The 15,407-nt window shown below is 44.9% G+C and overlaps 1 protein-coding gene across 6 annotated transcripts in view; it reads right to left on the bottom strand.

Annotated features, from left to right (window-relative positions):
* PHTF2 (putative homeodomain transcription factor 2) overlaps nucleotides 1-15,407 on the bottom strand; it is a 589,432-nt gene that overhangs the window by 127,479 nt on the left and 446,546 nt on the right. For all 6 annotated transcript variants that reach the window (XM_086967374.1, XM_086967375.1, XM_086967378.1 and 3 more), the window contains 2 exons: nucleotides 14,276-14,548; nucleotides 13,459-13,590 (listed from right to left, as the gene is read on the bottom strand). In XM_086967374.1, coding sequence (XP_086823500.1) covers nucleotides 13,459-13,590; nucleotides 14,276-14,548 — 405 coding nt within the window. The remainder of the gene's footprint in view (nucleotides 1-13,458; nucleotides 13,591-14,275; nucleotides 14,549-15,407) is intronic.

Here is a 15,407-nt window from a genome sequence, read left to right as displayed (position 1 = left end):
AGGGGGTAGGTCTTTTGACACCATTGGAGGTGACGGTAAATTGTATTAAATGATGGTCTGACCAAATGCATGGGGAAATTAAAGGAGTGGAGAGCTAAATATTGTGGGACCAGATGTGGTCCAAGATGTGTCCTTTTTCATGGGTGGGGGAATGTACATGTTGGACTAGGTTAAGATTGGATAATAATTCAGCAAGTTCGGTGGCATGAGGTCCCCACAAGGCCTCATCGAACCAGTAGTTCAAGTCCGCAATCAGGAGTACCTTAGCATGGTTTACCACTAGAGTGGCCATTGTTTCACGAAGAGACGCAGGGAAAGAGGGCATTGCCTGCGGGGGCGGTAAATGAGAACCAGTACCAAGGAGCCTGAGTCCATGTCGAGTTTTATGACCAAATTCGCTGCCTCGGGGAGGTTGAGAGAGGTCATAGAGGATTTTTTTTATTTTTTTATTAATTATAGCTGCAACCCCTCCTCCCACCTTTCCAGGAGCCTTATTTTCCGACAAGATGTAATAGTCGGAGGGAAGGGCAGCTAAAATGTCAGGCAGGGAGTCTTGGGTGAGCCAGGTTTCAGTGATAAGGAGAACATCTGGTTTCTCAGAGATAAGCAGTAGAAAAATGTCAAGCTGGTGTTTGGGTAAAGAGCGCATATTAAAGGTAGAGGAAGCGCAAGGTGGTCTGCTTGGTTACCATGATCTTACTAGCGCAAAACAACAGTTGATGGACAGAATGCAAACAATGTCATACATTCACCCCAGTACAGATATCTGGGCCTAAATCCATCGTTCTTTTGCACTCCACACCACCCCAGTTCAGACATGGCCATATGCAAATCAGCCTTGACCCTGGGCCTCATGGGAACAGTCCAGCCCGAACAGCCAAGCCATGTCTTTCCTGGACTGGAATCAAGCATCCTAGGACCGGTTTCTGGCTATCAGCCGTCTTCAGCCAGGATAGCTTGACTCCAGTGGTGTGGAGAGCATGGGACTCACGTCTGAGCATACACATCCCACTCCGGGTGACAAATGCAAAACTGTTGTTTTTGCAATGATCTTACTAGCGGCACGAGGATGTGGGGGGAGGAGCTTTCTCTAGCTGAGATAGAGGGATACCGTTAGCGAAGATGCGGCTGCAAATGATGGAGTCCAGGGGGGACACGCACTCACCGAAGATCTTAGTGCCCGTAGCTCTTCAGGGGCACATCTGATTTGACCAGGGTCCCTGGCCCCTGGGCCCTGTCGGGCGCAGACGGGCTTGCCCTTGGCTCGCACGCTGCGCGTGTCCGCTGCGCGTTCCCACCATGGCCTGATTATATCTGACAGGAAGGAAGGGGGCGTGTCTCGCTCTAACTGATCCGCCCTCCACTCAAATAGCTATCAGCTGCGGTGGACCGGGGTCGGAGCAGGAGGCGTGCAGCGCGATTAGAACAACAGCGAGTCAAGGTATTATAAAAACAAACAAGTTGCCAAAATTAACAAATGTTTTAAAAGTTCTGATGACAGAGCACAGCGCATGGCGCAGCCTATGGTTACGCTGCTAGTGAAGCGTAGGTCTCGTGCTGCAGAGGCTGCCTCCCTTAAGTGCACTGAGATCCAGAGGGGTGTGTCTCGCTCTACCCGGTCCGCCCTCCACTCAAACAGTATTCAGCTGCGGTGGATCGGGGTCGGAGCAGGAGGCGTGCGGCGCGATGAGAACAACAGCGAGTCAAGGTATTATAAAAACAAGTTGCCAAAATGTACATAAATGTTTTAAAAGTCCTGATGACAGAGCGGAGCGCAGCCTACGGTAACGCTGCTACTGAAGCTTAAGTCTCTAGTAGTGTACCATCCTGGTTCAATAAAAAGTGTAGCCTGGCTAAAAGAGCTCTGATTATTGAAATCGAAAGCTGCAAAAGGGACCAGATTCAGGAAAAAAGAGCTGAATACATATTAACTTTATCAGTGGCAAAAAGGGAATGGGACTGCCAGAATTGGGACCTTCTTTTAGCTGCTTCTAGGGAAAATATTCAAACCCTGTTCTTCAATCTAATTGCCACTGGGAATAGAGAATAGAAAATTAATTATTTAACAATTTAGCAGTAGAGGCATGGATAGCCCACTTCACAAATTTATACCAACAAAACACTGAGGTGAACATACTCCCTGAATCTCCAGTCATCTCCCTGTGTGCTGGAACACAGGTTTTCCCCATAAAATGTGTAAGGACCTGGAAGATGCCATTAGAAAGATAGCCCTGTGGAAAGCACCTGGCATCGATAAGATCCCAGGAGATCTCTTTCTATCAGAACTGGAGGTGTGGTCACCATTCTTCACAGTGGATTTTAATGCCATTTTTAAAGGGTGCAAGTATACACAAATCATGGACTGGGCCGAGATTCTCCCCATCTATAAGAAGGATTGTCCCTTGGACCCTGCCAATTACAGACCAATCAGGTTAATTAATATGGTACAATTATTTTTTAGCAGGGTCATACTGAGAAGGCTCCAACACTGCCTTGAACAGAATGATATATTTTGCCCTCTTCAAGGCGAATTTCGATCCAACACTACCACTGTGGATCAGGTTTTTAGACTACAGAGGATATATTGGAAAACCGTTAACCTCGAGAAGGGAAGGTTGTATGCAGTATTTGTTGATCTAAGAGCTGCATTCAACCTTGTTCCAAAAGGCAAGTTGTGGAATTGCCTTGCAAAACCCATTTTTAGGTCTCGCTGCTTTGGAGTGACCTCTTGGAATCACTCTGGGCTTTAGTGCAATGAGCCCTCGTGCATGTACGGTGTTTACCATGCGGGAGCGGGCAGCGTCGCCATCTGTTTGCAATTATTGTAACCGCTGCTGCTCTCTCGTGTAAGGTAAACACTGTAGATTTACTGTAACGGCCGCGGGGCCGAGCTTGCCTTCCAGCACTTTTTTTCTGGTCCGTTTAATACGTTCACACACTTGTGGGCTTCCGGTGCACGTCTTAGTGCAAGCTGCTGCTGGTGAGCGACCTCGGAAACCCCGTTCTCTATTTTTCTGCTCTAGCCGATCACAGAGAGGTTAGAATATTTTTGGGCTCCTTCAGTGCAATTGTTAAAGCCTTTTAGCCGTAACCCATGGCAGCTTTTCCTGACCGTGTTATTTCTGCCTGTTCTTCAGGAAACATGCCGGCCAAAGGACTACTGCAGACAGTCCAGGTCTTCGGGTGCAAGGTTAGTGTGGCATGTGCGCACGCTCTTCCTTCCCGCACCATGACACCTTTCGTAGCAAAATTCCATAGCCAAGTACCCGTGGCAGCTTTTCCTGACCCTGTTTGTGCCTTTTCTTCAGGAACCATGCCGGACAAAGGACCACTGCAGTCCGTCCAGGTCTTCGGGTGCAAGGTTAGTGCGGCACGTGCATGCGCTCTTCCTTCCCGCACCATAGCACCTTTCATAGCGAAGTTCCATAGCCGAGTACATATACAATCGCTTGTCTACCCTGGGTTTTTCTCAGGCCTTTGTGACTTATTTTTTTGTGGAGTATAGTTTACACGTTCCTGTATTGTCCCAAAAAATGTATTCTATGCTCTACTTTTTTGTATCACAATTTGTGTCCTAGCATAGTTACCTTGCCACCTTAAATCACTACTGTATCACAACATTTATGTTGTTTCCCACATTCAGCCAGTTCTGCCTTTTTAGCGATGAACACATTGCATTTTGGGACTTGTTTCGAATTTTACACTGTATGGCCCCAAACATCCGGGATACAGAGGAGCGCTGATGGCTCAATGCCAGAACTGACCCATGGGGACACTTCTGGGTTGCCAGTATGGGCTCTTGGGAACTGCATATAAGCAGATTAAAGTTATTCTTTCTATCCAGTCAGCAGGGCACTGAGGTCTCACAGAGTCTTGTCTGGCCAGGTGTCCAGACAGAGTTAACTCTGCTGATAAAAATCCTGTGTCAGAGATTGTGTCTCTATTGGTGAGTGAGGCATTTAGCCACCAGCGAAGGAGCCCTTCATCCAGCACAGACACCAAAACGAAGTAACTGCAGCAGCTCAGAAGCAGGAACTCCAGTCCCCGCTCAAATAAATGCAGGCGAGACCGGTGCATGGTGAATCGCCAACCTAGGCAGCAGTTTGACGTTGTTGGGGCGAGTAGAGGAGCCCTGATTGCCTTATATGAAAACGTAACCACGGGCTGTGTGGGGGGTGGGGACATGTAATACAATTAATTTAGTTTTTTCCCAATCATGTAGGACCCCTCGCTGCCCATCTCCGCGGCCAACACAGCAGTAGGGCACTGCAGACATCATGCACAAGCTATTTTCCCTTTTTTGTAAATACATATAAAGCATTTCTTGTTTATCACTGTAGCAAGCACTGTATTCAGATGCTTCTTGTCCCGCACATGTTTTACAGCACATGCTGCAGGGCACGTTAATTTCAGACTGAAGGATTGTGATGCCTGGTGGTCACTTATAACAGGCTCTTTCACCTCTGGGTGACCTTCGAAGTGGGGGATAGGAGAACCCAAGTGCACACATATCGGGAAGCTTTGGCCACCCTTTACCACCTACATTGTTATTATTTAACATTCTCAGATGTCTCCGCATCTCTGCACCCTAGTTTGGACCCAGCCATATGCAAATCAGTCTTGACCCTGCTCCTAAAGGGGAACAGTCCAGCCCGAACTGCCAGGCAAGGTCCTTCCTGGACTAGAAACAAGCATTCTGAAACAGATTACAGGAAAAAGTCGTTCAGTTATGGAATATGCTACTTACCAGTATGCATCTGTTCTTGGCATGTAGGGCTGCTGACATTCATATCTGTGCATAGATCGCCGCCTAGTGTTGGGTCCGGATGATTGCACATTGTTGTCCTGGAAGAGTCTTCGAAGTATCACGAGATAGGTGGCTCCTCCCTCGGACTACAGTGCGCATGGGCATCCTCAGATTGTTTTTCACCATTGTGGCAGAGATGGAGTATAGTATAGTAAGAGCTGTCCATGTAAAGAGTGAATGCTACAGCTGCGACAGGCACCGGGGAGGCGGGTGGGCGATATGAATGTCAGCAGCCCTACATGCCAAGAACAGATGCATACTGGTAAGTAGCAAATTCCGTTCGAGGCATGTGGGCTGCTGAATTCATATCTGTGCATAGAATGTATAGCAGTATCTCCCTTAGCGGTGGTTGCCCGTGCCAGCTGCAGCAGTCTGAAAAAGAGTTTTGAGAACAGCCTGTCCTACAGCTGCTTGCTGTTTCGAATGTACATCTACACAATAGTGTTTGGTAAATGTATGTATGGTTGACCATGTGGCTGCTCTGCAAATTTTGTGTAAAGGAATATTTCCTAGGAAAGCCATGGATGCCCCTAGTTTGCGTGTAGAATGCGCCCTAGGGGGAACTGTTAAGGTGCGTTTTGCCTTTAAGTAATATATCTGAATGCACTTAACGACCCATCTGATTTAGAAATAGGGTTGCCTTTGTGTTGTGGTGAGAAAGCAACAACTGTTTTGTCTTTCGAAATGCCTTAGTTCTATCTATATAGTATAGCATAGCTCTTTTGACATCTAGAGTATGCAAGGCCCTTTCGGCAACTGTCTGTGGATTTTGAAAAAACACTGGCAGGTCTATTGTTTGATTTATATGAAAATGTGGTACCACTTTTGGCATGAATTTAGGGTTTGTTCTGAGAACTACTCTATTTGCATGTACTTGAATGAATGGCTCTTGAATAGTTGGGGCTTGCAGCTCACTAACTCTTCTAAGTGAAGTAAGGGCAATAAGGAAAGCCACCTTCCAAGTAAGAAATTGAAGTTCGCATGAGTGTAGTGGTTCAAAAGGTGGTACAATAAGTCTGGTTAAAACGATGTTTAGAATCCAGACTGGTGAAGGTGGGTGTCTTGGGGGAATTACTCATTTAAATCCCTCCATAAATGCTTTAACCACATCAGTGCTAAGGGAATTCCCCTGCAGTGCTGTTACTCCAGCATTCCCATTGTTCATGACGAGCTCAGCTCGTCATGAGCACACGACCAGTGTACTGCATGACAAGCTGAGCTCGTCATGAGCAGCGAAGGGGTTAATTGCTGGCACTCTAAACAGTGAAAGGTGTTGCCTGTTTTGGAGATATGCTGCTAACGCAGCTAAATGTATCCTGATGGATGAATAGGCTAAATTGCAACGTTGTAGGTGCAAGAAATAGCAAATGATGTTCTGTGTAGAAGCATCTAATGGGTTTATATTGTTGTTACTGCAGTAAATGACGAAACGATTCCACTTTGCTGCATAACATGCCCTGGTAGTGGGTCTTTTGCCTCTTTGATAACATTCACACAGTCTGGAGGCAGGTTCAGGTATCCAATTCTAGGATTTCAGGAGCCAGATCATTAGGTTCAGCTGTTGTGGATCTGGTGTTGGATTTCTCCATGGCTCTGAGTTAGAAGAGTGGGTGTGAGTCGCAGTCTTTGATGAAAACAAAAAAACAATTCCCAACAGGTATTATTTAAAAGACGGTTTCAATTGAGTATGCCACAGGCATTACTGAGAACAGAAAACAAGGAGTCAAAAAGGTTTTGAAAGAGGGGTGGTATTATTCACCAAGGACAAAGGGGCATTCAATATGCATTTACAGTTAAGACAGCACTGTAAAGATTAGATCTTGTGACAACCCAGTGGCACTTGGTGCAAGGTGCTATATACAGTTTTAAGTGAAGTAAAAAGTGCAAGTGCTTTTTAAAAACAGCATAAGTGGCGCATAGATGAAAGTATATACATCAATTAAAGCTTCAATTACAAAACAAGTTACAATCACTTGGAAAAACAATTATTTTCTGGTAAGAGCTTTAAATGCGATATGCGTCATATGATTCAGGCTGTGTGGTCGACGGCGTTTCGATCCCCTTGGGTCGGGATCGTCATCAGGACGGGGTTGTCGATGAGTACAGTGAAGAAGCCAAGCAAGGATGCGTGGCTGGCGGCAATCATTGCCGAACAGCCACGCCAGATGAGCTCCTGCCTTCTGTGCCCTTCCTTCCTTCAGACGCTGCCCAACTACGTGAGCAGTCCTAGGACGAACCACTACCAGCAACTGGCCTTAATAACCGCCGTGTGCCGCCAGCCACGCATCCTTGCTTGGCTTCTTCACTGTACTCATCGACAACCCCGTCCTGATGACGATCCCGACCCAAGGGGATCGAAACACCGTCGACCACACAGCCTGAATCATATGACGCATATCGCATTTAAAGCTCTTACCAGAAAATAATTGTTTTTCCAAGTGATTGTAACTTGTTTTGTAATTGAAGCTTTAATTGATGTATATACTTTCATCTATGCGCCACTTATGCTGTTTTTAAAAAGCACTTGCACTTTTTACTTCACTTAAAACTGTATATAGCACCTTGCACCAAGTGCCACTGGGTTGTCACAAGATCTAATCTTTACAGTGCTGTCTTAACTGTAAATGCATATTGAATGCCCCTTTGTCCTTGGTGAATAATACCACCCCTCTTTCAAAACCTTTTTGACTCCTTGTTTTCTGTTCTCAGTAATGCCTGTGGCATACTCCATTGAAACCGTCTTTTAAATAATACCTGTTGGGAATTGTTTTTTTGTTTACATGATACACCCATCCCAACGTGGTCTATGGGTTCCCTCCTGTCTTTCCTATAAAGCAGTCTTTGATGAGGCACCACTGTTGCCTCGCCCATGTGGGAGCAACTAGGATTAGCCTCAGTGAATGTTGGCGCATTTTGCGTGCCACTAGCGGTATTAATGGAGCTGGGGGAAAAGCGTACGCAAATTTGCCTGACCAGTTCATCCATATCGCATTGCCCTGCGACTGCGGATGTGGGAACCTGGCGGCAAAGTACTGGCATTTTGCGCTTTCGCTTGTGGCGAACAGATCTATCTCCGGTTGTCCCCACTGCCGGAAGAATGGTTGGAGCACATTGGGATGAATCTCCCATTCGTGCATCTGTTGACTGTGCCTGCGGAGCAGGTCGGCTATTTGATTGTCCTTGCCTGGGAGGTGTTCTGCCATGAGAAACATGTTCCTTTGAATGGCCCATTTCCACACACTTTGAGCTAGGTGCGATAGTTGTGGGGAATGTGTTCCTCCCTGTTTCTGAATATAATGCATAGCTGTCATGTCCGTCCAGATCAACACAGTCTTGTTGCGTAAGTGTTTCTTGAACGCCTTTAGTGCTAGAAAGACCGCCGTCAACTCTAGTGGGTTGATGTGCATCTTTTTCTTTTGTATAGTCCATAGACCCTGGACTGTGTAATGCAGGACATGGGCTCCCCAGCCTAGCAGGGATGCGTCCGCCGTCAACACTATTTGTGGGACAGGCTCCTGGAACAGTCGTCCTTTGCAAAGGTTTTGTGGATTCCACCAATGCAGAGAGTTTTATGCCTGACTGGTCACCAACACTAGGTCTTTTAATTGTCCCTGAGCCTGGTTCCACTGCCTTGCTAGGCACTATTGTAGCGGACGCATGTGTAGTCTGGCATGAGGGACTATAAATATGCACGAGGCCATCATGCCTATTAGTTGCATAAACACTCGAGCTGGTAATGTGTTGTGGTTTGAACCTTTGGATTAACGTCTGCATTCCGTTGATCCGTGCTGTGTTTGGATATGCCTTTGCTGCTAGTGTATCTACTGTAGCTCCCAGGTACTGTTGTACGTTGGGAGGGTTGTAGGTGTGACTTTGGGCAGTTCAGCGAGAAACCTAGACTGTGCAGGAGATGAATGGTCTTTGACATGTGGCTGGCACATTGTTGGGCCGATGGCGCTTGTATTAGCCAATCGTCCAAATATGGGTACACATGAATGTATTGTCTCTTGAGATGCGCCGCCACTGTTGCTAGGCATCTTGTGAACACCTGTGGAGCTGTTGTTACACCGAATGGTAGGACTTTGAACTGGTAGTGTTGTCCTTGAATTGTAAACCTGAGATACTTTCTGTGAGCAGGGTGTATTGGTATATGAAAGTATGCGTCTTTGAGGTCTAGAGTTGCTAGGAAGTCTCCCTGCCGCAGCAGTGGTAAGACTTGTTGAAGAGTGAGCATGTGAAAATGTTCTGATAAAATGTACTGGTTGAGGGGCCTGAGGTCCAATATTGGTCAGAGAGACCCGTCCTTTTTGGGAATGAGGAAGTATAGTGAGTATACTCCTGTTCCTTTATGTTTTAATGGGACTGGTTCTATGGCCCCCTTTTGCAGCATATTGATGACCTCTTGCTGCAATAATGTTATATGTTCCTTTGACACTGGACGGTGTACGGGTGGTATGGATGTAAGTTCTAGGCAATAGCCATGTTGGATAATTTGCCTGACCCACTTGTCTGTAGTGATGTTTAGCCAGACTGGTAGGAACTGTTGTAGCCTTCCCCCAACCGGTGTTGTATGGTCTGGGGGTAGTGCCAAGAAGGCACCGTTTGGTATTAGTGGAGGATCTATTGGTATTGCCTCCACGACCTCTGGCCTTGTTATTATTTCCTCAGTATCCACCACGATTTGTTTTTTATTGTATGTGGATTGTGTATTACTTTTGTATGTGGAGGATTGCTGCGATGTGTTACCTCGCGCACCTCCTCTGTAGTTGGAGCGACGAAAGGAGCCTCTGTGTTGTTGGGACTGAAAGCCCCCATTGACTTTGCAGTCTCAGTGTCCTTTTTCATTTTGCCCAGAATTGAGTCAACTGCTGGACCAAACAAAAAATCTGGATTGATTGGCTGGTTAAGAATTGCGTTCTGGACCTCAGTCTTAAATCCAAATATGCGTAGCCATGCGCGTCTCCTAAGCAGTACGCTTGTGTTGATAGATCTGGCAGCTGTGTCTGCCGCGTCTAGAGCACACTTAATAGAGGCATTGGTAATGAACTTTCCCTCCTGTACAAGTTCATCGGCCTGCTGTTTAAAAGGCTCAGGTAAGTGTTGGAGAAGTGGTTCTAAACTGTCATAGTACGCCCTCTCATATCTAGCCAACAAGGCTTGAGTATTGGCAATTCTCCATGAGTTTGCTGCTTGAGCAGCTACTCTCTTGCCTGATGCTTCGAAAATCTTTGACTCCTTATCTGGAGGAGGAGCCTCTCCTGTAGTTTGGGAATTTGCACGCTTTCGTGCTTTGGAGACCAACAGTGAGTCTAGAGGCAGTTGTCCCCTGATGTAAGTGGGGTCTAATGGTGCAGCCCTATACTTTCTCAATTCTAGAGTTGATGACACGTGCCCTAGCAGTGTCTTTGAATATGTCATTTGCGTGCTTTAGGACCCCATTTACAATGGGAAGTGTTTTAACACTCTTTTCTGATGTTGCAAGAGTATCAAACAGAAAATCTTCCTCTATAGGATCTGCCTGCATTTCTACATTATGGTAGAGCGCTGCTCTATCTATTAATGAGTTGAATGCCACCGTGTCTTCTGTAGGTGATGGCTTAGCTGGGTATGCAGGTGTGTCTATAATGGGTTGAGCCTCATCAGGGTCTGGGTCATCCCCCCATGGTTGTGAGTTGGGGTCTACATCTGGGTTTTGTGGAAATCCAAAATTAGCATCTGTGTCCTGATCTACATCTGGCTCGTAGTCAGAAGGTGTAGGTGAGTATGGTGCATGTGGAGTAGTAGGCATAGCTGGAGAGATAGGCTCGAAAAAAAAAATAGGAGAGGTTGCACAGTCTTTTCTTTTTGAGTGGAATAGTAGAAAAGTCTTCAGCAGGGGCGTTCTTGGTTGGTCTACTTTCGGTTTCGTTTTCGGCTCGACGACCGCCTTGGGCGTAGCCCCTTTGCTTTCGTAGACACATTTTTGCCCCTTTTCGGCTGTCGAACTGGATTTGTTCGAGTCGACGGCCCTTGGTTTCGAAGGTTTATATGGAACGCTGGCCTTCGGCTCTGCGCCCTTTGTGTTTATCACCTTCGGTTTGACGACGTTCGGACCGAAGACTGTCGTGTCGATGACTTTCGGTTGAACCGGTCTTAGATTACATGTTTCAGAAGGCTCTTTTTGTATATTCTTAGCCGGGTTGTATTGCGGGACTATAGAATCATTGTTTTGATCTTGGCTAAGGCCTGTTGGCGATGCCTCGACCTGAGTCTCTAATATTGGTGTAGTGTCTGTGTGGGGCGTTGTACTCACGGTTGGCCCCCCGTTGTCATCGGAGTCGTCTTCGACAGCTACGATGTCTTGGTCATATTCCTCGGCCTTGACGATTTGTTCTTCCTCGTCGATATAGTATTTAGAGTCGTGCTCGGAGTTTTGATCCTCTTCTTGATCAGAGTCTTCGACGTCTACTAGTTCTTCTTCGTCATCGAAGATATTCTCGGGCTCCAGTGCCGACCTCTGCATCTCTTGCCTCGCCGCCCGCCGATTCCGGATCGTCTTTTTGGACCGGAACTGGGCACAAGCTAGGCAATCGTCTTCATTATGATCTGGTGATAGACATTTGTTGCATACAGGATGTTTATCTGTATGCGGGAACTTTGAGTTGCACTTTGGGCAATATTTGAATGGACTTCGTTCCATCGACCATCGGTCCGCGTGGCGTCGAGAAGGCCCAAGGGCCCGATTCGACGACCGGAGTGCAAGTAGATTGTGAAGAAAGCTTTTCGGTACCGATCGAAAACAATACAGACAAATCCAAAGTCTTTTTGGCCTTTTAGAGAAGTTTATTTCGATTCCAAACTTGGAGTACAGGAAAATGCATCCGAACCCAATGGCGGAAAAAAACAATCTAAGGATAAAGAGGATGCCCATGCGCACTGTAGTCCGAGGGAGGAGCCACCTATCTCGAGATACTTCGAAGACTCTTCCAGGACAACAATGTGCAATCATCCGGACCCAACACTAGGCGGCGATCTGTGCACAGATATGAATTCAGCAGCCCAGATGCCTCGAACACATAATATCATCTTAATTATAGATAAGGTAACAAAAAATGCCTACGCTACTCTAAAACATAGCTTAGACACTTTAGCAAAGCCAATAGCTCTGGCTAAACACTTACAAGGCCCCAAAGGCAGAACCTATTGGCTATGCCAATGCTTGTTTAAATAGCTGTGAAAATGATGCCCGTCGTTTAGAAGGCATGAGGGTCCCGGTCCTCATGTTCGCTAACAACACTCTTTTGTTGTCAAAGACTTCCATGGGGTTGTCGAAAATACCCTATGGTTTCAACAAATTCTGTAATTCGAGGGTGTTGGAAACTAACATTAGGAAAACGAAATGTATGGTTTTTACTCTTTATCCTTCAACACGCTCAAAACTTACTTTAGATGGTGTCCTTAAAGAACAGGGGCGTCACTTTGATTATCTAGGGATTACACTTGATGAGAAGCTAGACTGGACATAACATGCTGCTAAAAAAAGATTAGGATTAGAAGAGCAAAGTGGGGTCTGCGTACCAGGCATTAGCAGTTGCACTTTATGGCGTAGAGCTATGAGGCCATAAAAACATGAAACACCTGCAAATGGTTGAGAATAGATTTATCAGGCAAACGCTGTGCGTACCAGTCAGCACTCCCTTAATACCGCTGAGGCTCGATTTGGGTCTTAGGTCAACTACAGAGAAGATTGAACTTCGTCCATTAATTTTCTGGAGACGAAATCTGGGCCACACCAGAACTTCTGCCCCATCGAAATGACTGCTTAATTTTTTTCCCTTCCTTTTACTTTCCAGTTTTCAGTCCACTCCAAACACTAACACCATTTCCAATCCAGACATGATTGGGCAGAAATGAAACCAAATTACTGTTTCATAGGAACTGGAGCGGTGGAGAAGTGTGGCTCAGGGGTTAGAGGCGGCAGACCTGGAGCTTGAGTTCGGCCCTGGACCAGGGTTCAATTCCCCACCTCGGCGGGTCTTGGGCTCAATAATTCCACAGACTCGATAATTCTCGCTCCGGTGCCTTCTCGACTCACGGGTTCACACTCTGCGACTCTGGGCAATAGCTTGCTTAATCTCCACATCGGCCCCTCGTGGTGGGATGCCTGGCTTTCACCTTGTGGATACCCTGCCAGGGTTATCTCACAGGGGAATACCAGGACGGGTTCCCTAAGCAAGCGCGGAGATGCCCCAGGGTAAGTCATGCGCTATATAAGCTTCATACATTTACATTTACATTTACATTTATGAGGAACCATCAGAAGTTGCATATTAGCTGGTGGGGCTAGCATGAACTAGCCAGTGCGAGAGTAATAATGTGACATTTTTATGAAAAGGTTTATAAAACCTAATTGAACTGAAAAGAACACCATTAAAGAACAGTTAGTTATGTTTGGGCTGAGGGAATTTCTCAGGAGCACAAAAGACAGTTATTCTGCATTTTGCATGCACAACTGCAGCTGGTGACCAACACATAGGACAGAAAACCAGGGTGTAATAGGTTCAGATGTTAGCTCATTTTAAGTATGAGGCGTCTACCTGATTTTGAATGTGGTAAATTCATAGCAAAAGTTTTTCTTCTATTATTCAACACAGTAGTGTAAAACACTTTACCTTGAGATACGACCGTAGAGAAAGCCACATTTTGATATTTTGTACTTTCTTCAGACGGAAATGAGGAACCTCGGATTTTCTGGCTCGTCGAGCTGATGTCAGGTGACCAAACAGTTTGGCAAAAAGTAATCTCTACAAAAGAATAAGCAGAGAATGTAAATCTGACCAACTGGTTGGAAGCGTTAGTGGGTCTAGGTCATAACATACACAAATGTGCTATCTAATCAATATATTGTCAAGCTTTAGAACTAGAAGACGTGTGAATAGGAGGAAGAAGGCCTGCTTCCACTATCACCTCAATGGTTCAGAGCACAAAATGAGGAGTAATACCATAGAAAATTAATGACACAGGCAAAACGATCTGAATTAGAAACAGTGTCATGAAATACTTTCTCTTGGAGTATCAAGATAATTACTATTTCCTTGAGTAAAATAAACTGCCCATAATATAACTAAGTTTTCAAAATGCTTTAACTGCTATTTTGTTGGGACTCTGACTGTGGTCTTTGCAAATATGGAGCAATACAATGAAGGCAACTGGAGCTCCAAATGTAAGTGTTTTGAGATTGTGGGAAAGAGATTCAATATCTCTTTAATACAACTACAAAGTAATTACATCACACTCAAGCTAAAGAAAGGAGGCTATGTGCATGAGTAGATGGAGGGTGATTATCTATACAACACTGGGGATGTTTGTAACTACTAGAATACTTCCAGTCCAAAAATATAAAAATTCACATAAAGTATATGTTATCAAAAATGCATAGGATAAATATCGTATAATTAGAAGTATTGTATAGCCGGCAATGCCACTGACCTGTTTGTACGTTCGTTCTGCGACACAAAGCAGAAAAAAGAAAACCCATACAAGGGATATACGGACCACAAAACTAATCAGAACCATGGAAATGACCAGATTGTCAGAGCTTGAACCCAGTGCAATAAAGTAGATTTCTGTAGCAGGGAGTGTACTTAGTTGTTCAAAGTCTTTAGATTCAGATAACCTGAAGACAAATGGAGTTAAACCTAAAATACAGGTGATCACGTTTCCAAAAATCTGATATCCGATTCCGGGTGTATAGCTGTTCACCTAGAAGGGGAAAGAAAAGTAATACATGAAATAAAACATGAAATTCAACAAATGTTAATATACTTTGAGTTATGAAGACAACAGTAAAAAAATCTATTCCCTTTTAAATTTGTAATTTTCTTTAATAGGTTTTATTTAAACTTTTTCACCAGAGTCATTTCACTACTGAAAGTTGTATTTTTTGTTAATGGATCGTGGCGCAGGGGAGGCCCTTGCAGGCAAGCCCTGTGCCTAACAGTTCGCTTCATTGGTAAAAGACCAATACTTCAAGAAATAAATCAGTTGTATAGCTAAAAGTCTATCAGGTCTATCGAGGGGGGTGGTTTAAAATAGGCGCTCCACTTCATAAAAATAATATTTAAATTATTATGTCCATAGTGGTTTGGTGAGGGCAAAGCAGTCTATCTGTTATGTATCAATGACACGTAATGACTTTCTATTCAGGCGTGTGTCCCTTGAGGTTATTATATTATTTGTAAATTGTCTGTAAAACTATGTTTGAGATGGAACTGCTTTGCAGATCACAACTAATAATCTACTACATGTTTCATTTATTCTACTGACGCAGAATGAATACGTCTACGTCTCACTGTGGGAAAGTGTGAGTAATTTTAAGACACTAAATAATGTTAGACAACCATGTAATATTCAAATTCGAAGCAGAGAATTTCAGGAAGTGAAATACGATGCAGGCCATGTTAGGAAAAGAAGTAGCAATGTGTATCCTCTCTATGAATCTCTACTAATGATGCAAAAAAAAACATGATGGGTAAGTTTTCATATAGCACAAAAAGCAAAACAGTTTCTTTAGGTCTACAAAAAGACATTCAGCATCATAAATTAGTCTGTAAATTAAAAA

Source organism: Lissotriton vulgaris, chromosome 1_1 (assembly GCF_964263255.1).
Source record: "Lissotriton vulgaris chromosome 1_1, aLisVul1.2, whole genome shotgun sequence".
Lineage (NCBI taxonomy): Eukaryota > Metazoa > Chordata > Amphibia > Caudata > Salamandridae > Lissotriton > Lissotriton vulgaris.
This window is presented reverse-complemented; position numbering and strand designations above follow the sequence as displayed.